Below are 22,457 nucleotides of genomic sequence, written 5' to 3' on the forward strand. Positions count from 1 at the left end.
ATATTGTCCAACATACTAACACTTTCAGGCTAAACCAATATGTATACTAAGTCTCCTCTAATTTAAGCATAATCGTTATCCCCCCCCCCAATTTATCACCCCATGTGTTCTTAATCAAGAAATACTTTATTCCATTCTTAATGCCCCATCCTATTATGAGTATAGAATGTCCACTGTGACAGTCCTTTTCACTAGCAATGGGCCCCATATGGACATCCTACAGTAATGAAAATAATAATAATTTAGTTAAATTTTAAGATATATAGGAAGAAAATTTGTGGAGATGTCAAAGTTGTTTTTACATAGGCGAAATATATAAACAGACCCTTTAAGGGCCCGTTTGGACATAAATTCCCAAATATTTTTTGAAAAGGATGATTTGGATGAAATTTGATTTGAAATTGAAATATGTTTGAACATGAATTTTGGGGAATATTTTGACATGTTAAAAATGTCCTTTTTTTTTCTTCAGCTAAAAAGTCTCAAATGATCATGATTTGGCCCAAAAAGAGGTCTTAAGCTATATTTGGGATTTGAAGTTTTGGTTTTCCAAATCTCCCAAAAAATAAATCAATTCTATCAACAAACACATAATTGATTATTTTTTTTGAAAAAAAAACTTCCAAACTTACGGCCAAACGCCTACTAATTTGTCCTCAAAAATCAAACAAACACCTCAACTGACCTTTTTACTATTTTATTCACAACAAAGCACGTGCACCCCTCATTTTTTTTAAAAGTAACCTTAATTTATGTGGACTCACTTACCTTTTATCTTTACTTCTCTTTATTCAAAATTTTCACCATAGATGAAAAACAAGAAAAACCAAAGCATATGCCGAACCCCGTCGCTCTCCAGCGAAAAATTGACAAAAGTTGTTGGACCATAAATGAAGAAAAATAATAAAACAAAGCCATGGCAGCCGCCCCATTCCCTTTCTCCCCTTTTCACTGGTCAACCGCCGCCATCACCGAAAATCCCACGAGCCGACCGGTTGGCGACCCCGTTCCCTCTTCTTTTCTGCAACTTTTTTAAAGTATTATTGCCATTAGCCCAAGCCAGCAAGATACCAAGAGCAGTGAACAAACAAACCCACCGAAAAACCTTCATCATCGACCATGCCGAAAAATGGCGACAACTGCCAACCTTCACTACCGCTCCAGATCTGCCACCTACCATCTTTTTTCGATTGTAATTGTCAAAAATAGATGCCGAGTGTAGATAGCTAGGGATGGGTAGGTATTTGGAACTTGGAAGAAGGAAAAAGATGTTTTTAATGCACTTAACTTTGGATTCTTATGAAATCCACTATTCTTGTTTTTTGGTCATTAGAACCTTCAAGGTTCAATCTGAATTTTTCTTTGCCAAAATTTTTACAGATGAAATTATGGTCATAGGGTTAAACGAGGAGTCCGAAACCAAAGTGTGGTTCTTTTGGACTCAAGCAACACAAATAGGTTATAAATAAATTGGGCACCATTTTATATACAGTGTGGTTATTCACCGCGCTATACCTTAACGACAGTTTTATTCGTTAAGGTATAACGTGGTGAATAACCGTGCTATACATAAATTGTGGCCTCACCAATAATTCATCTGCACTTAACTGACATACTAATAATTCATATGGGTATAACGCCTAATATGCATACGCTATACATCAAATAATTATACTCCCAGACTAAGTTTTTTTCTTATTTAACGAGACTTCAGAATTTGGTAAAAATCCATTCAGGATCCTTCAAGTCTTCCAAAATATTTGTTCGTTAAGTTATTTTGCATTTTGTCATAATGTCCGAAGAGCAAAAAATTAGGGTTGCATTATATTGAGGGGATGAGGTTGTGGCGGAGAATAAATGAGTACACTATAGTTGTTCTCCACAATGTCATGTTAAGTTGGCACTTATAATGGAGTATAATAGATTGGTATCGTTGTTATGTAAACAAATGAGTGTGAGCAAATGTTCGGTTAATATTAAAGTAACTGGAAGATATACGTATTATGTTACTCCGCAAGAGGTTGTTTGTTATGCTGAGTTTAACATCGAAGACGATGAAACTCTAACAGATTTTTTGAGGACTCCGGATGAACACTAGGAACTTCTTGTGATAAAAATATTGGAAATGTACGTCAAGGATGAAGACGTTCGCAATAATGAGGTTTCACAAAGTAGGGATATCTCTTAATCATATGGTGGTTATTTTGGAGCATTTTTAGTCGAACAGGTTCCGGGTGAAAGAGTTTGGCCTCATCTAAACTTATCTCCACGGGCGATGTAGGAGCGAGGACATAATCTCTCCCCAAGTTTACATAATCCACAAGCCGAGTGGTAAACTTCAATTTTTCTTTGTGTTACGATGTTTGTTTTTAAGTATTGAATTTGTATTAACACTCATATATTCTACATGGGGGGTACCAGCCAGATATGAATTTTACAAGTTATGAACCAACAGACAGTTGGAATATGCCTAGTTTTGGTGTGTTGGATCATGGTGGTCCATCCGGGAGTCATCACCAACATGATAATGTGCATTATGGGATATCAATACATTATTATTTGTAAGTGAAGTGATAAAGTTTATTAGTAAAGTTTGGATGAATTTGAGAAACTCATTATTTTATTGGTTGTGCAGTGAAAACGAGCAACTTCAAGGTCCTGTCCTTACATAATTGCCCGAAGATGACATATTTAATTGGGATCTAGCAGATGCGTAGAGTTAGGAAGATGAGAGTGATTATGACAACAATGCCGACGAGTCTGGAAATGACACACCCTTCCCTGATAAGGGTGATGGTGATGAGGATGAGAATAATGAACTTGATTTGACGATGGAGCATGATCCACCTCTCGTTAGACCAAGAGTGTACGAGTCCCATGTGCCATTTCATTCAAGGGATGTTCCCTACCTTGATCAGTTGCCAAGTATGCCGGATGTCGATGCCCTCACAATGGATCTTGATGAAATTCGGACAGCAATGTGGGATGAATCTAGAGCAACGGTGCTGTCAAAGGGCATGTTTTTTGCTGATAAAGCGCGCCTAAGCAGGGCAGTGCGAATGTACAACATATAAAAGTGTCGTGAGATCGTGGTTCATGAGTAATCTCTGGAAGTATACAAGGTTATTTGTCGTAGATGGTTTCAAGGTTGTAATTAGATGTTGCGTGCGAGAAAATAAAAAATAAATATGTGGATTGTGGGAAAATACATTGGCACCCACAATTGTAAAATGGACACATTCAGTGGGAATCATTTTAACTTGAATGTTGACTTGATTTCTCTTGTCTTGATTTCACACATTGAAGCGTCCATAAGGTACAAGATCAAAAAGTGTATAACATATGTCCACCAGGTATATGGATGTACCATTACCAAAAGAAAGATATTTCTCGGGCGTAAACGTGCGTTTGAAATTATTTATGGTAACTGGGATAAGTCATTTGTCGCTCTACCAAGGTACATGGATGCATTGCAACACTTTAACCCCGGAACTGTTGTTGAAAGGAAGCTTGAGCGGAGTCCGGAAATACCAGAATACATATCCAGATATGTGTTCTAGGTATTTAAACTAGCCATTGATGATTTTGTGCATTGTCGACCGGTAATCTCATAGACGACACTCATGTCTATGGAAAGTATGATATTAAGTTGTTAATCGCCATTGCTGTAGATGCTAATGGAAGTATATTTCCCCTAGCATTTGCTATTTGTGCCAATGAAAGTCAAGAGATGTGGACATTGTTTTTGAACCACTTGAAGGAGCACATTGTAAAAACGCGTTCAGGTATTTATCTAATATCTGATCGGCATGATGGTATTATAAGTTCTGTACAGAATTTGCGTGTATGACAGGAACCGTATGCCTACCCCCGTTACTGTGTTAGGCACTTTAAGGCCAACTTCCAGAGGGCTTACCCGAATAAGTACTTGCATGATTTATTGTGGATGGCTGCAACAAATCACCAAGAGTGTAAATTCAGGAAGCAAATGGAATTAATTAGGCAGGAAGACCTAGAAGCCTATTGTTTGTTGATGCGACATGAGCTTGACAAGTGGACTTTGCATGCGGATAGTGGTAAAAGATGGGGAATTCTGACTACAAATGTGTTATAGTCTTTCAATGGGTTATTAAAGTCTGCACATGGATTGCCAGTCACTGCCATGGTGCGGATGTCATTCAGGCAGATGGCGGAGAGATTTGTTGAAAGATCTAGAGGTGCATCATCATTGATGGAAAAGGGTGTTGAATTTATGCCACAACCAATGAAACTATTTGGGAAATATAGGAAGCAAGCACAGTGGCATTCATTTTTGCAGTATTGCAGCGAGCGAAATATTTTTGAAGTTCGCACTGGTCTGCGTCAGAACCGTGGAAATAATACACACACCTTCAATGAAGCCAGAAGTTTATGCTCCTATGAAAAATGGTCAATCTATCACTTGCCATGCTCATATGCCATGAAGTGCTTTCAACACAGGTTTCGCGGTAACGAGGTACGTTGATAAAGAATATAATGTTGTTGCATACTTAAACACCTATAGTGGACAGTTGTAGCCAGTGGGTGTTGAGTATTATTGGTCGCCGGAACCATTTAAAATGGTGTGTAACAAATCTTATGTGCATCAACGGAACACGTATACAGAACAAAATGAATGTTGATGATATCGTTTATGCGCGTAAATGTGGCATATGTTCCCAGACAAGACACGACCACCGTAAATGTCCTTCAGCTGGTTTGGGAAGCGGTGGTAATTCAGCTCCAGGTGGCAGTTCATCCAATGTACCCAATATCAAGGATAAACGTAGTATTTTATTTGAGTAATTTTTTTGTACTAAATTTATGTAAATGTTCAGGTTGTAAAATGTATGAAATAAAATTATGTTTCCAATGGGGTTAAATCTAATTGATATTTAGAATTAAAGATTCAATACAGTAGTTTAACATACACCCCCAAGGAATAAAAAATAATTGTCATTCACCATTATCATCGTTGTCTGGCACTATTTCATTATCACCTACTTTATCTTCTTCGTCAACATCTTATACGCACCCTTCGGGACCAAGGGCATCGTAATCTAGGCCCCAGTTGATACACATTTATCATATTTCATCGCTATCATCAGTAAGACCACTTGCTTACCACAATATGGGACTCCTACGTCCAACGTATGTGGTAAAAACTTAGGTAGTCCCTCCCACTCGACATCTGTTGGGAAAACAGGATAATCATTGTCTTTATGTAATTTCTCATTTTTTAATAAATCCCAGTACTGATCCTCCGTTCCTTCCAGTTGTTAAGATCATCCATTGCATGATGAACAACAAGTGACTTTTCCATCTCTAGAATCCCCTTCATCAAATGCCGAATCACTTCTGGTTCATCTTTGTGTGTGTTTGTTTGGAATGTTGCAGACAGTGCTTGTAGTACAACAAGCTCATGCTAGTGACAGTACTTCATAATCATATTGTTTTGAGTAAAGGGGAACCCATTGTAGTTTTTCGCTCCAAATTCGCATACCTTCAGGCTTTGTAGAATGCTCTTCGCCCTTAATAATATGCCCTGCAACTTTGAGATCAGTGTGTATACTGAAGGCGTATAACTATACGGGGATAGAGTGGGTGGTCCCTAATGAACTCCCACATATCGTCTATACGTCTGGGGCGGAATGTCTGGGACAAACACTGCCCATCCCAGATTTATGAAGACCTATGGTTGTCCTGTAGCAACAGTAGCTCTCGAGATGTAGGTCCGAGATGCATAGGGGGAACCTCCATCACAATATCTGTAAATTGAACCATATTAATTAAAGTATTTTTCTTTTTGATTGCTTAACATCTTTAAATATCTTTTATATTAATATTTAATCGATATTTTTACTATATTATTACTTAAGTTGATATATTTTCTATATTATTATTTTATATGTTAATTTATTATTTTATATGTTAGGTTATTATTTTATATATTAGGTTATTATTTTATATGTTAGTTAATTATTCTATATGTTAGTTTATTATTTTATATAGTTTATTATTTTATATGTTTGTTTCTTATTTTATATATTAATTTATTATTTTATATGTTTGTTTATTATTTTATATCTTAGTTTGTTATTTTGTATGTTAGTTTATTATTTTAAATATTTTTTCTTATTTTATATGTTAGTTTATTATTTTATATGTTTGTTTATTATTTTATATTTAGTTTATTATTTTGTATGTTAGTTTATTATTTTATATGTTAGTTTATTACTTTCTATGTTTGTTTCTTATTTTATATGTTTGTTTCTTATTTTATATGTTAGTTTATTATTTTATAACTATACATGATATAATTAATAAGTATTCATATAATAATACTTAGTTTGAGAAATATTGTTGCAACGACCCGGCCGGTCGTTTTGAAAATTTAAGTCCCGTCCGGCGGCATAAGGCCCTGAGAAGCTTCATATTATGTGTATTGACTTGCGTGCGTGGTTGAATTCAGTTACCGGATGATTCAGAGTGATTTGGGACACTTAGTCCCTAAAACGGAAGCTTAAATCTTAGGATTTTGACCGTAGTCGGAACTGTGTGAAGACGACTCCGGAATAGAGTTCAGTCAGTTTCATTAGCTCCGTTGGGTGATTTTGGACTTAAGATCGTGCCCGGACTGTAAATTTGAGGTCTGTAGCTGATTTAGGCTTGAAATGGCGAAAGTCGAATTTTTGGAGATTTGGACCAGAAGTGGACTTTTTGATATCGGGGTCGGAATGCGTTTCCGAGAGTTGTAACAGCTCCGTTATGTTATTTGGGACTTGCCTGCAAAATTTGACGTTATTCCGGGTTGATTTGATAGGTTTCGACACGAGTTTTAGAAGTTGAAAGATTTGAAATTTATAAGTGCGATTCATGGTGCGATTCATAGTTTCAACGTTGTTTGATGTGACTTTAAGGCTCGACTAAGTTCGTATGGTGTATTAGGATTGGTTGGTATGTTTGTTTGAGGTCCTAGGGGCCTCGGGTGAGTTTCGGGTGCTTAACGGATTAAAAGTTTGATTTGTGTTATTGCTAAGTCTTCAGGCTTCTGGTATTTTCGCACCTGCGAAGAAGAGACTGCAGGTGCGAGAGCGCACGTGCGGAGAGGCAAGCGCAGAAGCGGAAAAATGAAGGAGTGCCAGGGGTCGCAGGTGCGAGGAAAATTCCGCATCTGCGATGCCCGCAGATGCGAAGATTGAGGCGCAGGTGCGAGAAGAGATGGACTTGACAGTCTCCGCAGATGCGAAGAAATTGTGCGCATCAGCGGCTCCGCAGAAGCAAATTTTTTGGCGCGCAGAAGCGAGAGGAAGCGCAGGTGCGGTTGGACATGCGCACCTGCGGTCGCGCAGATGCGGCTATTTATGCGCATGTGCGGTCACGCCTGGGCAGAAAAGAGAAATCCGAGGGTTTGGTTTTATTTTTCGTTTTTGGACTTGAGAGCTCGGAATTTGGCGATTTTTTGAGGGTTTTTCAGAGGAAACTTTGGGGTAATGATTCCTAACTCATTTTTGGTTGTTTTCCATTAATCCATAGTTGTTTTCTCCATTTAGTTTCGGGTTTGTATTGAAAATTTAGGAAAATGGGAAGAAGTTCTTCAACTAAGAGTTTTGAGTTTTGATTGGGATTTAGATATCGGATTTGGATAATTTTGGTACGAGTGAACTCGCAAGTGAATAGGTGTTCGTATTTTGTGATTTTTACCCGATTCCGAAACGTGAGCCCGGGTTGACTTTTTAGGGTGAATTTCGGAATTTTTATTAAATATTAATTTTATTGATTAGATAAGTTAATTATTGTTGTATTCATGTTATGAAATTGTGTTTGGCTAGATTTGGGCCATTCAGAGTCAGATAATTGAGGAAAGGACATTCTTACGGACTGTTTGAGCTTGATTCGAGGTAAGTATCTGGCCTAACCTTGTGTGGGGGATTTTCCCCTTAGGATTTGAGTCTTCTATGTTGATTTGTTGTCCATGCACGCGAGGTGACGAGTGCGTGCTCGGACTTATTTGTGAAAAGTTAGCCTTTAGGATTCTTAGGTCCTCATATTCACTGAGTATGAAGTTGTTCTTGATATGATTAAGTTCCTATTTACTAGTTTCACCTCTACATGCTTTAATTAGAATTAATGGCTTTCAAGATTCACTCTTATTTGACTGAACTAAAGATTTTTTTTACCTCCTCTATTGTCATGCTATCTTTTCATAACTGCTTATCTTTATTTAAAATTATTATTATATCATCTTATAATTTATTTAGTCTTAATTGAGGTTATGATTATCTTTCCGCTGCTTATCCTTAATTAAATTGTTGAAAATCCTTAGTAATTTCTCAACTTTAAAATAAGTTTTAGATATCCTATATCTTAGTCGGCTTGTTTTATTTGGAATTATTTGACTCGTGTTAGTTTCCCTGTTGTTAAAATGTATATTGTGGGATCGTTGATACATATTAGTTTCCCTTCGTTGAGTTATTCTCTTTAAGCCTAGCATTATTTAATGTGGTTATTCTTTGTGATTTGGTCTCATATTTTCCTGTGATTTTAAAATTTCTTGAGTTGATTTACTTGTCATACTTTGTATTATTGCCATTGTTGTTGTTGTATTTGTTGTGGTGATGCATGAGGTTTCTGCCGTGCGGTTGTTGTTATGGGGTTGCACGAGGTTTCTGCCGTGCTATTGTTACTATTGATTTTGCACATGCGGCGTGACAAGGTGGGATATATATATATATATGTGTGTGGGTTGCGCATGTGGCGAGACAAGGTGGGCTGTGTGTGGGTTGCGCATGTGGCGAGACAAGGTGGGAATATTATTATGCATGTGTGGCGAGACAAAGCGGACATTTATGTTACTATTGCACACGTGGCGAGACAAGGTGGGCTGTGTCAGGGATTGATTTGTGATGATTTATGGCCTGGGGGTATTCTTGTTGTTGATATTTGTGTAGTGGTATACGTACCTGTGTGAGCTTTATCTTGTGAAAGCTGTGAGAAAATATTCTACGTGTTGTCCGTTCTTCTTCTTCCTTATGCTTATTTGCTGGTATGGACTATGTTAGGACACTTGCACAAGCATACACGTAGTTAAGCACTCTTATCGGATAAGAGGTGTTCTTGATATTGTTGAGCATAGATACTCACCCTTGTTTACTTGCCTTCTATGTGAGAATGGCTCTATTGGCACGTGAGTTGTCGGTGTGGTTATGAGGTGTTATGAGGGCACAAGTTGCCAAGTGTTAAGGTTCAGGTATCGAGACCCGTGAGATTGTAAATTGTCCGAGGTTCGGTACCTCGTGGAGTTGTTGACTAAAACCTGATGTAAAAGTGGTTGTAATTACTGAGTTATTACTTGTCCTTGTTGTATTCGTGATTCCGGATTTAGGTTGTGTTCCATTCACTTTGTCTGCGTCATTTTCATGATATTCCGCTGATACTTATTATTTCTTGCTTTAATGCCATTACTATATTGTGGGCCATATTGCATAGTCTTTATGTAGACATCATACTTTTGTTATTCATGTACTTATATCTGTTCGGTTTATTAGACCAGTGGGTGTCTTGACTGTTCCTCGTCACTACTCCACCGAGGTTAGTCTTGATACTTACTGGGCACCGCTGTGGTGTGCTCATGCTACTCTTCTGCACATTTTTGTGCAGATCCAAGTACTTGTTCGTTAGCTAGCTGTGTGGATTGTTGCTGTAGAGACTCAAGGTAAACCTGCTCCTGCGTTCGCGGGCTTCGGAGTCACCTTCCAGTTTTCGTTTTGCACAGTTTATACTTATTTCTGGACAGTTATATTTAGAAATTTTCTAACAAACACTCTGTAGAGCTTATGACTTGTACTACCGGTTTTGGGAATTTTAAGAGATTCTATTTAAATAATATTATTTTAATTATTGTTAGGCTTACCTAGTCCCTAAGACTAGGTGCCATCACGATACCCAAACGGAGGAAAAAAATTGGGTCGTGACAATTGTTATTTTTTATGTTATTTTCTTACATTTGTTGATTAACATTCGAGAGAGTTTGTGTTTGAACTATCATTTTTTCAAATATTTTTGGGTTAACAAATAATTAAATAATTAATTTCAATAACTACAAAAATACTACGCTAAAGGGCATCACATTTTACTACGCTAAAGGGCACTAAATTATAATTACGGGCACAACACAACACTAAAGGGCACTAAACAACAATAAAATCACATATTAATATATGTACAACAATAAAATCTAAATAACATTAATTATTCATAAAATAATAATTTATCAATTTTACTAATCTTTTAGCACATAAATAATCTAATCCGGATAAAAAATAACAAATTAATTTAATCACAAAAAAATCACGAAAATACATATACCACAATAAAAACAACTAATAAATATTTTTTATAACAGCTAATAACATTAATTATTCATAAAATAATAATTTATCTATTTTACTAATTTTTTACCACAACAATAATCTAATCCGGATAAAAAATAATTTATTATTTAAATCACAAGTTTTGAGTATTACAACCTCGTTCCTCCATTTACTGCTTAATGTATGCCTTACATTTGTTATGTGACTTGCCGGTAGTAATTGGTTCGGGTCCGGTGAGGTTTTGGAATGATTTGAAACACTTAGTTCCAAGGTTTAGAACTTAAGTAGAAAAGGCTAAACGGATGTTGACTTATGTGTAACGACCACGGAGAATTTTTTTGCTAAGAAAATAAAGGTTTTGTGGTGCCGAGGCAGAATCACTCTGTGGACCGCATAATGGCCGCAGAGTGAGGCAGGTAAGGGACCATTTTGGATGCCATTCTGTGGTCGACTATGCGACCGCAGAACTGTTCTGCGGTTCATTATGCGACCGTAGAACATGTATGCGGGCCGCATAGTGACCGCAAACCCAGGAAGGTTCTTCTCAGTTCTGGAGGTCAATTGTACGGCCAATATGAGGACTACATATCCGTTCTGCGGTCGCATATACGACCGCATATCCTGTCCGGAGCTTCATTTTTGGGTTTTATAACCCGACCCCACTTCGATTTATAGCCTTTGAAGCTCATTTTTGAGCCAAAATCTGACATTTGAGAAGGGAAAGTGTTATAGAGAGAGGAAAAAGCTCAAGTGCTTTGTTCATCAAGATTTTGTTCAAGCTTTGAAATCCAATAAGGAAATATCACAAGATCTTCACCCAAGAGGTAAGGTTCTAATCCCTAGTCTTCAATTTCGAGTTTGAGTAAAGATGGGTAATTAAGAGTATGATTCTTGGGTGTTAGAGTAATATTTATACATACACATACTAATAAGGTTTATGGAAAGATTATTAAGTTCAAATGAGTAAAAATTGGGTTGAAAATGGTAGAAATCTTCAAAGACTTTAATTGAAGATTTGAGGGTCGAGTTGAAGTCGAAATTTGGTAAAATTTATATGGTTAGACTATTGGTTGGATGGGAGTTCATATTTTGTAACTTTTGTCGGATTTCGAGATGTGGGCCTCACGGGCGATTTTTGAATGAATTTCGGATTTTTATTGGAAATTAGTATTTCCTTGTTGAATTAATTACAATAATTAGTATTGACTAAATCGAATTAATTGTGGCTAGATACGAGACTTTCAGAGACCAATTCTCGTGGCAAGAGCATAGAGGAATAAAGAATTACACTGTTTGAAGTAAGTAACAGTTCTAAATTTGGTCCTGAGGGTATGAAACCCTGGATTATGTGTTGTGTGATAGATTTTGAGGTGACTCACATGCTAGGTGACGGGCGTGTGGGCGTGCACCGTAGGAATTATGACTTAGTCAAATTCCATGAAACTCTGTAATTGAATTATCTATTGATATCCGTACATTCTCTACGTGTTAGAGAAAATTGAGATGAGACTCGTATTAAAAATCATGCTTAGACATATGCTGTTATTATTGGTACCCACTGGGGTCATTTTTGTGGTCGAAGTATATGCTAAAATTATAATTTCATACTCAGTCATGTTCATTCATTTCATATCATATCTCAGTCTCTGTTGCTATTTATTTATCTCAGTTCTTAATTTGGTCCTTTTGTTTATTGTATTTGGTCTCGGATTATTATAGACCGGGTTTTCCAGACTTGTAATGTATAGATGCTCATGTACTTAGTGACACCGGGTTTTGGGAGTGTATTTATTTCTAATGTTTGGGAGATTTACTCTTAAACTTAATTATTATGTTTTCAGTATTTAAATAAAAATATGGGTTATTGATGTTGTCGGCTTGCCTAGTATCGAGATAGGCGCCATCACGACGGGTGAGATTTTGGTCGTGACAACAACAAATTAATTAAATTATTAAACAATCACGAAAAAACAAAGATCACAGTAAAAAAATAACTAATACGCATTTTTTATACATGAGTTTTAACAAAAAGTAAGTCGGAATACCTCGATTTATAATTTTTTGAAAGGTGAGGATTTGATGATTTGGGGGCCGAAACGAGCAATCCACTACGCGATAACGCCTTAGATCCGATGTAAGCTTGCTACAATACCGAGAAGATACACTTTTTGTGGGACAGGTGGGCTCCACTGAGTTCTTTTTCTTTAAAATGGAGGGGGGCCGATTTTTTGGTTTAGGGGGTTTGCTGTTTCGCGTCTGGCGGGGGAAGGAGATGGCACGATTTTTTATATAGGTATAGCGCGCATATATAAGGCGCTATATATATGCGCGCTATACTTCCCGCCCATTTTAAGTTCATAGATAGCGCGGTTATTCACCGCGCTATACCTTAACGGACAAAACTGTCGTTAAGGTATAGCGCGGTGAATAACCGCGCTATATATAAAATGGTACCTAATTTTGTTTTTAACCTATTTATGTTGCTTGAGTCCAGAAGAACCACACTTTGGTTCCGGACTCATAGAGGAAGAGGAAGGGTTTGGGAAAGCTTCAAAGAAGAAGAAAGGACGATTTGCTACTTTTTCTATTTTTTTTTGTCTTTTCTAAAATACATGTGGCATTCCATAATTCGTTCATTTTGTGTGTCAGTGCAATTGTATTTCACACTTGTAATGTGTTGGACTTGAGTGTCCATAAGTCTACTTCAGTTGAGAAGAGGTGTAAAACGATAAAGGAGTCAGTTGAGGTGTTAGTGTGGTGTTTGAGGACAGCTTAAAGGGCCAGTTTATGTTTTTCGCCATTACTTTTTATATACTTAATGGAAAGATCCTCTGAAATGTGTTGGATCACTTATTCTCAACCAAACGGCCCCTGAGTGTTTAGCTGATTTGATATTGTGATGTAGTATATGCATAATTTATGTTTAATATATGTATAACTGTATAATCTATATATACTAGCTAGAATACATATGGCATTCCATAATTCGTTCATTTTGTGTGTCAGTGCAATTGTATTTCACACTTGTAATGTGTTGGACTCGAGTGTCCATAAGTCTACTTCAGTTGAGAAGAGGTGTAAAACGATAAAGGAGTCAGTTGAGGTATTTGTGTGGTGTTTGAGGACAGCTTAAAGGGCCAGTTTATGTTTTTCGCCATTACTTTTTATATACTTAATGGAAAGATCCTCTAAAATGTGTTGGATCACTTATTCTCAACCAAACGGCCCTGAGTGTTTAGCTGATTTGACACTGTGATGTAGTATATGCATAATTTATATTTAATATATGTATAACTGTGTATAATCTATGTATACTAGCTAGAAAAGTAAATATTAAATCTAGCCGGCTATTTGTATAACAATTCATCAAGAAGAGAGCCTACAAAATACTTGGCCCATGTGTAATTCTCATTGGGCTTTAACAAAATACCAATAAGTCACACATTCATATTTTGTTGGAAGTTGTATATATTATGTGAAGGTTTTATTACTATGTTTTGAAAGTGAGTAGTACTGTTTTTCTTGTAATTAGGGATCTAATTACGTCTATCTCTGTATATCACCCTTTAGATTTCTTTCTGAGGTAATTATGAAACCATACTGATCAAAAACCATTTTATAATTACTAACATTCAGTCATAATTGCAGGCGATTTTTTTTTTAACTTTTCTATGAAAATATAATTCAGTGATTTAGAGGGGGAAACAATATTTGAGTTGTGGTTGATAAAGATAATATTTGAAGTAAAGTTGAAAAAGAATATGTAAAAGTTAATGTTGTGTCTGAACATAAATTACTTGATAAACTAAGTTCGGTATTAGCAAGTATTGATCCTTAATAAAACGGCCCTCAAGTCATTCAATAGTGGAATAGCTCAAATTGAGACAACATAAATGGGCTTCATTTAGAGGCCCTTTTACATAGGATTGGCCGACATATACAACCAAAAATCTTGATGAGTTGATAAATACTTTTTCATTCTTAATTAGAAGTTTCATATTCGAGCCTGTGAAATGAAGCTGATTCTGGTTAGGAGTGCCTTACTCCCAAATTGGGCTTCACAACATAATTTACGAATTGACGAGCCCCAAAACAGAAACACCCAACTTAGAATAGTAAAAGCAGACTTCTATGTGTGAAGTTTAATTGTGTAGTAGGCCTCTTTAAGAAGCTAAAGGGTGATAAGATCTGATGGTCAGCACCCCCACCTACTCTAGGGTATGGGTTCGAGTCACTAAAGAAACTCCTACAAAGGGGAGTCAAAGGATTTAGGAATCCAAAAAAAAAAAAAAAAAAAAACCTAAAGGTTATTCTAAACTTGTTGTTCAAAGTGAACATTGAGCTCCAAAATAATGGTGACATGTTTGTGTGGCATATGATCAACTCAGTTTATCAATATGACAGGATATCTTTTGCTTTTGGCATGTGCATATATATATAATTACTTTTTATAATAATTAATGATCTTTTCGAATGTGTTGAGTCACTTTATACTCGTCTTAATAGAAGAATGGAAAAATATCAACCACAATAATAAATAAAATCGAGGAATTATCAATATGGTGGGATAGATTGAATCGATATATTCTTAATAAAGTTTTCAAGTTCGAGCTTTCAAAATAAATTAAATTTCTGAATCTTTTAATAAGCTTTATGCGACACTAGACCAATTTATTTTAATTCATTATCTGCCTAAGTTTTTCTCCTAACATTCATTATTTTCCTTTCTCATTCTTTCCCTATTTACCTTGCACGGCCAAAGAAAATTCTTAAATTTCAAATAAACCAATTTGGACTCGATAATCAAATTGATCTGCTTTTGACCTAAATACGGAGTATATCTTTTTCCAACCAAAGCAAAGTTTTTTTCAAACATTAACAGGTCAAAATAGTAAGTGCAAACAATTCAAGATTTCAAGCTACACACTGACCATCCTAACTGCTCCTTAGCAAGTTGCATTTTTCTTCAGAGAAAATCGTTAATTTGCTACTATGCTATGATTAAAACCCTAGATTTTCTCTTCTCATATGGCTAAGTCAGTTTGAATGCACAAATATAGTTTCTAATCATAAAGGTAAGTCCTTTTTATTCTGCTATTTAACAAGTTTCAAATATACAAATCATATTGTTATAACTTAAGATACTTGATGCTTGTATAGTACTAATTCAACTTTTTTTTTCTTTTTTCTTTTGTAGTCAGAAGGAGCTTTTTGCTCTCTAAAAAGATGCATATATTGTATACTTGTCCGCTGATTCTGTTTATGGCTTTACTCTTTGCTTATGCTGCTGCTACTGCTGCTGATTTAGAGGTAATAGCTTGAAAAAGAATTGATTTTTTTTTTTGTGTTTAAGTTTTTAAATTAATGTTTAAAGCAAACCCCATTTGATTTCATTGCTTCAAAATCCAATCTGGGGTGTAACACCCCCACCCCACCCACCCACCCAACCTTTTTTTTTTTTTTTGTAAAGTTTCAAGATTCTAAGTTGATGCTACTTAACTGTGAAGTAATGTGATATACTAGAATTAAGTTTCTTATTGATTATCAATTTGGATGTTAGACCAATGGAGCTGAAAAGGCGGGTGCGGATGCAGGAATTTTGAGTAGTAATAGCAGTGTGAATGAGAATTTAGACCTGATAAATATGAATAGAAAAAAGGATGGTCATTTGGATAACGATAGTTCGAGTAACCAAATGAAGTTAAAGGAAGATGGGGACCTAAGGAAAGTGAATAATGGTAGTGGCATTATTGGTGGGTTGACAGATGTTGGGGATCAAAACAAGTCCAATGATAGTAGTGCGAAAAAGGGTGACGACAGAGAAGGGTTGAAAGAAGCTGAGGTGGAAAAGAAAAGAATTGATAGTGGTTCTAAGAGAGATGACAGGAAGGAGGAGACGAAAGAAGCTGAACAGCAAGACAAAGCAAAAGATATTAGTTCCGAGAAGCAGGGTGAGATGGAAAAGATTCTGCCGGATGGAATTCAGTCGAGAGAGGAGATTTTGCCTACAAGAAAGGAGAGTTTCCATGGTGAAGAATGCGATTCATCTTATAGTTGCACGATAGAGGAAAAAGCAGTGGTTGCATGTCTTAGAGTTCCGGGCAATGGTATGTTTTTGTTCACATTCTCTATTTATAGACAGCTTTTATTAGTTGCTTCCTTTTATATTAATGTTAACAAAGAAGTTGCAGTTGTCTGTAGTATGGTAATGCATGCTTTTGGTATACTTTCCTTTATCTAATTAATTAATTCAACGGTATCCTTTTATCTGTCATTAAAATTTAAACTTGCATCTGGAGATTCTTATAAATTTTAGAAAGAAGATGATTTTGAAACATGCTCCCTAAATGACAGAGATATTAGAAAGCTCTTATTTACGGAATGCAGTCCTTCGTAGTTCTTATGTTGAATTGGTATTGAACATTTTATTTACTTCTTCGTGTATCTTTTTGAAATTTCCTCTAGTTAAGCTGCCTCCATACCTTTATTTCCTTAATGCACTTTCTGGAGAAACAATCTTCAGATAGAAAACTATAGTATTATATCCTCCTTAGAACTATAGTACTATTGTTGAGTAATTTGTCCTCCTTCCTCTTCCAAAAGATAATGCCCTTGTTCTGCTGTTGTTAGTCTGTACGACTGGTTGTTGTACAAGTCCCGTTTCAGCAGCAAAGTTTAGGGATCATATAGCTAAGACAGATCTTTGCTGGTTACTTCACAAGTTCACATAGACTGCGCCATTGATATACTCTATAAGCAGTTTTGGACAGGTTTACAATTTTAGCTTCTTATCTAGCTTTACAACAAACTTTGATGAATGGGAGTTATAATGAAACGCCAAAAACTAAGTGGACTTTCATCGATCGATCAACCATGTCTCAAAAAGCAAGCTCACCCAAGTCACTGCTTTCTTCCTCTATCCCTAAACAAACAGTCAAAATGATAACTAGCCCCTGTCCTACTTATATGTGTTACTCCTTCTCTCCTTGCTTCTACCAAAAATAAAAGGTGGGATGGCAATGAGAACTTTTGTAAAAATAGGTGGAGATAAGTTGACTTTATGCATCAATATTTTTTTTATACTGTGGAAATCAAATCACTGCATCAGCTCATGTAGTTTCATCCGTTTGATGTGTGGCCGTGATACATGTCTGCATCAAATAGCTCAAAGCATGCTCTTATATTATATTATAAAGAAACTCATAAGTAGGATACTCTATAGATAGAAGTGTCTCTCTGATTAAATGAATAGACTCAATTGTATCTTATGTCATGCCGTTGCTGTTTGAGTAACTGTAGTATGACCTGTTCCTTTCCTTTTCCAGAATCTCCAGACCTTTCACTTTTGGTTCAAAACAATGGAAAAGGAACTGTCAATATTTTGATTAAGGCTCCTGAGTTTGTACAACTGGAGAAAGAGAAGATTGAACTGCAAGGAAAGGAAAATCAGAGGGTAAGAATACTTCACTAGCATTACTTAAAGCATTATGAAACAGCTCTTGATAGTGGGTGGCGACCTTGAATGTAGACAACTTTACGTGCTTATCCATTAAGTTTAAATGCTCCAACAGCATAAAAGATTTTCGAAAATATTATTTTCCCATTACTGATGTTCTCTAGATGGATCCACCTACAGTATAACCATCCCATTTTATTCTTTAATTTATTTCTTGCTTTATCTAGCTTCCTTCGGAAGAAATGTAGACCTATGTGAGGAAACAGGTGTTCTGATATGAAAAGAATTACCACTTTCATCATTACAGAACACTTCTACTCTGATGAAAACTCTAATCAGAGGAGCAAATATGATTGGATCTTTGCCCCTTTCCTCTCAAAATAATATGTGGAAGCAATGTAGCTCTGGATCACCCCTTCCATCAAATGCTCTCTTTTCGTTAAAGTAGAAAATATGATAACACCAGAACTTAACTACAACTACAGTGGAGCACCCCTCCCCCTTTCTGGCCGATTAGGCAAATTGAGCACCTTGGTCAATTATGTATGTTATGATGTTCTTTTTGTTAACCAAGTAAAGCTCCCAGAAACTATATCTGGTGATGGTTCAAAATTAGTCATTTCCAAGTTATCGTGGTACTGTTTGCAATTTTGAGATAGTATGCCTCTGATATATTAGAGACCTTTTAACCGATAAAAAAAGAAGATATATTAGAGACCTTTTATGTTTAATCTAAGTTCTTAGGTAAATACAACTTGTGATTTTTGACACTTCAAGCTTTAACATACTTTTGGTGCTATTGTGAGTTTTGACACTTCAGCTTTAACATACTTATGATGCTAGCAATCTTTGTTTGGGTTTACATCTCGTTGAAGACAGCTATATCATTTGCCGTGTAAGCTGTAACAAATACATTTAGTCAGTGATTGTTTCTTTGGTATATCAAATTTAGATATTGATGTAGAAATCCTGGAGTGGTTGTGGCTTCTGCTGCCAGGGGTAATTTAAGAGTATGTGCAAGGGGCTGTCTTACTGGCAAGCTTGCTGACTTCTGCTGAAATACTGCCACTGAAACGGCATAATGATGTAGTTTGCTACCACTTCGTTGCAAAAAGGGCAAACTATGAAGACTGATCCGCTGATCAGAGAAATGGTGAAGGGTTACTAAATTAGGAAATTGTGCATCTTAAAGAGGTTAGGTAGATCAGCACCTTGTTAACAGGGAACAACTTGTGTGTGTGAGGCAATTTGAATTACATGAACGTAATAAGTCCAGATGCGGAAATATGGTATTCATCATATACATGACTTAAATAGTAAGAGGATAATTGACTGAATCATCATAACTACTTTGTGATGAAACATGTCTTGTGGAATTACTTCTGTTCCGGATTACTTTGAAGTTTTCATTTTCAGAGGTAGAACTCTATTAAGTGTGTGCACATGCGGCCTCTATCCATGTCACATGGGTATCTCCTGTTTCAATGTGAATCAATAGGCCGTATTTGGTACCTGCAAAAAGCTTGAAGGCGTCCAGAAGATTCATATTCTTATATTTAGTGCTTATGTAGTTAATTACTAGAACTAGAATTGTTTGAATGTTGTCTACAGCTTTAGTCTAGTGGCCATCGGCAGATACACCTTCAGGCAAGCGGTGTCACGTGACACCGCTTCATCGAAATTTTTATTAAATATGTATATATAGATGATATATATACATACATGACACCTTCAGCCTCTTGCAGAAATACAGGGTAAGGCTGCGTACGATAGACCCTTGTGGTCCGGCCCTTCCCCGGACCCCGCGCATAGCGGGAGCTTAGTGTACCAGGCTGCCCTTTTTTTTTTTATAGATGATATACAAAATGAAAATATTAGGTATAAATATAAAAAATGACACCGCTTTTCATTATAGTGATTTATTCAATTCATTTATTTTTTCAAATTTTGACATCGCTTATCAAAAATGTTGCGTACGCCCCTGCTAGTGGCCATGTTGGGGTTTAGTACTTTAAATTAGTCTTCGGGAAATTTTATTGTGAATTGAGAAACATCCTGGCAAAGCATATTTTGACAATATATACATTTATCTAAACTGGATTTTTCCCTATCCATTTGACATGTAACCGAGGTACTTTCTCCACATGCAGATGAAGGTTTCTATAAGGAATGCAGGAAATGACAACAATATCATTCTAAAGGCCGGGGATGGCCAATGCACTCTTGATTTCAGGGGTCTGATTGACAATGCTGATAAAACATCTCAATTCAAGTATGGTTTCCTATCTTTTGCAATAATGTGTTTGGCTGCTATTGCATTAGTGGCCACAGTCTTGATGTACTTTAAACGGAGGCTTCTAGTAAGTAGCGGCCACAAGTATCAAAAGTTGGACATGGATTTACCAGTTTCCAGTGGCAGAAAGACGGAGACACTCTCAACTGATGGATGGGACAATAGCTGGGATGACGATTGGGATGACGAGGAGGCGCCCAAAGCACCATCCGTGCCAGTCACTCCTTCCTTCTCGTCTAAAAGCATTACCTCACGACGGTCTAGTAAGGAAAGCTGGAAAGACTAGCTCTATTTTTTGTTTTTGCCACATGATAATTAGAAAGAATATGAATGACTTAATTGTGCAGTAGTAGCGACGAGGCAACAAGTTGTGACACTACGATTCAAATTGCGACATCTTTGCTGTCGGGCTTTCCCCTTGGACTATTTCTTTTCATTATCTTTTGGAAGAGAGAAGTCTCATGTATTGATACATTAACCATACTTGGACTTGATGAGCAACACACTTTAGCTTAGATTTCTTTCTGCCTTTGCCCTTCCAACTCAGGATACTTTTGCTTTTATGGGTCTATAGAAGTCCAAAGCATTGGTATAATAGAAAGTAAATACATTTTGATATGGGCCTATGTTTTTGGGCTTTTGAAAAGATGGATGTGAAACCATCATTGGGTCATACATGTTGAATCCAATGCCAATATGGGCCTACCTTCTTAAGGTTTCCTGGTTTGGAATATTTAGTTCTCTCATATGACTACTTTCATCTTTAATTTGTGCATAGAGCGTGTTCATGGTTCGTTTGGATCGGTTTTTCCCTAAAAAGAAACCAAATCAAGTAAGTTGATTTTTCAAATATTGAAACCGAATCAAACTAATTAAGTCAATTTTTTTATAGATTCATCGGTTTTGTCGGGTTTTTTTTGGCTATTTATCGATTTTTTATTAAATATGAGACATATACTACCAAACACATTTTTAATGTAATACTATCAAACCAATTACTCTTTAAGAAATCTATTATTTACCAAGATATATTGATGATAATTAAATCAAATAGTGATGAATAATTTAAGGACTTAATTAAAAATAAATTATATGTAACATGAAATAGATTCTTGTACTTAGCAAAAATAAAACTATCAATCAAACTACAATATAAAGGTAAAGAACTAAATTATTATAATAGCAAAGAGCTAGATTAATACATGTACCATAATATATAGGTTTTTAAAATTCAAAACCAAAATCAAACCAAATCGGTATTGGTTTTTTACGTTAGTTTGGTTCGGTTTCAGTTTGGTTCAATTTTTCGTTTTTTTATGAACACCTCTAAGCAACACCATGTCATAAGTGTATTACTTTCTATGTAATATCAAAGAGTCGATCTCATGATTTAAAGTTAAGACGGATACGTAGAATACCATCAAAATTACTGTAGATGTGTGTGTCTATACATTACAAATAATATTCACGTGTATGATCACAAGTTTCTTATGAAAAATTAGAGTCTCAATAAGCAGTTTTGAAACGTATAGCTCAGCTCACCCTTAGGTCATATGTTTACCCACCACATCTTTTTGTAAGAACTGTCATAATCTATAGAGCAAATTAAAAAAATGTCATGAGACTAAAACAATTATTAATAATTTTTCTGTCAACTGTTTATCACATGATGTGTAGATTTATGACAGATTGAACTAACAAAAAAGATGTTTCCGGACACCTCAATAGACAAAAGATGCATTTGGAATCACTATTTCTCTAATTGGCTCGTTACTAAGTTGAAGGGGCTTAAACTAGCGGTAAAATTGTCTTTAGTGTTAAGATACTTATTTGAGGCGTAGAATTAAATATTGATGTTTACATCAGGATAGGTTTCCTTCGTTAGAATTCTTGGGGTGCAAATCTTCTTTTGACGTTGTATGAATGCGAAAAAATAAAAAAATAACTAGATTTACAAATTGTACTTAAACAATAGTCACAATTTCAAATTTAGATATTTTTTTATGTACAGATAAAATCTGAACAAAAATACCCTTAAATTTTGAAAAACATGCAGCATAATATGCTGGAGTTCGAAATTTTTTCATATGAGATTCCAGTATAATGTGCTGGAGTTCTAATTTTTTCATATGAGATTCCAGCATAATGTACTGAAATTTCATAATATGTTGGAGTTCCAACATAATATGCAGGAAGTTTATATGGAGGGACTCCGTAATCCAACATATTATGCTGGGATTTTCCTTGTGTTGGAGTTCCAACATAATATGCTAGAAGTTTATAAGCAGGAGCTCCATAATCCTGTATATTATGCTGG

At 35.9% G+C, this 22,457-nt stretch overlaps 1 protein-coding gene across 1 annotated transcript; it reads left to right on the top strand.

The window, feature by feature from the left end:
- Positions 1-15,244: 15,244 nt before the first annotated feature.
- On the top strand, positions 15,245-20,682 carry LOC107789884 (uncharacterized). The gene is made up of 5 exons (XM_016611757.2): positions 15,245-15,466; positions 15,589-15,701; positions 15,952-16,498; positions 17,717-17,844; positions 19,998-20,682. Exons 2-5 carry the CDS (start codon positions 15,618-15,620, stop codon positions 20,424-20,426), a joined length of 1,188 nt encoding a protein of 395 aa, XP_016467243.1. The 5' UTR covers positions 15,245-15,466; positions 15,589-15,617; the 3' UTR covers positions 20,427-20,682.
- The last annotated feature ends 1,775 nt before the right edge of the window (positions 20,683-22,457 follow it).

This window comes from Nicotiana tabacum, chromosome 23 (assembly GCF_000715075.1).
Source record: "Nicotiana tabacum cultivar K326 chromosome 23, ASM71507v2, whole genome shotgun sequence".
NCBI lineage: Eukaryota > Viridiplantae > Streptophyta > Magnoliopsida > Solanales > Solanaceae > Nicotiana > Nicotiana tabacum.

Bases quoted from the DNA above. Each gene is read 5' to 3' on its own strand.
- LOC107789884 (XM_016611757.2), top strand. From the start codon at position 15,618: ATGCATATATTGTATACTTGTCCGCTGATTCTGTTTATGGCTTTACTC. The intron at 15,702-15,951 runs GTAATAGCTTGA...TTTGGATGTTAG, and splicing joins CTACTGCTGCTGATTTAGAG to ACCAATGGAGCTGAAAAGGC. The intron at 17,845-19,997 runs GTAAGAATACTT...CTCCACATGCAG, and splicing joins AAGGAAAGGAAAATCAGAGG to ATGAAGGTTTCTATAAGGAA.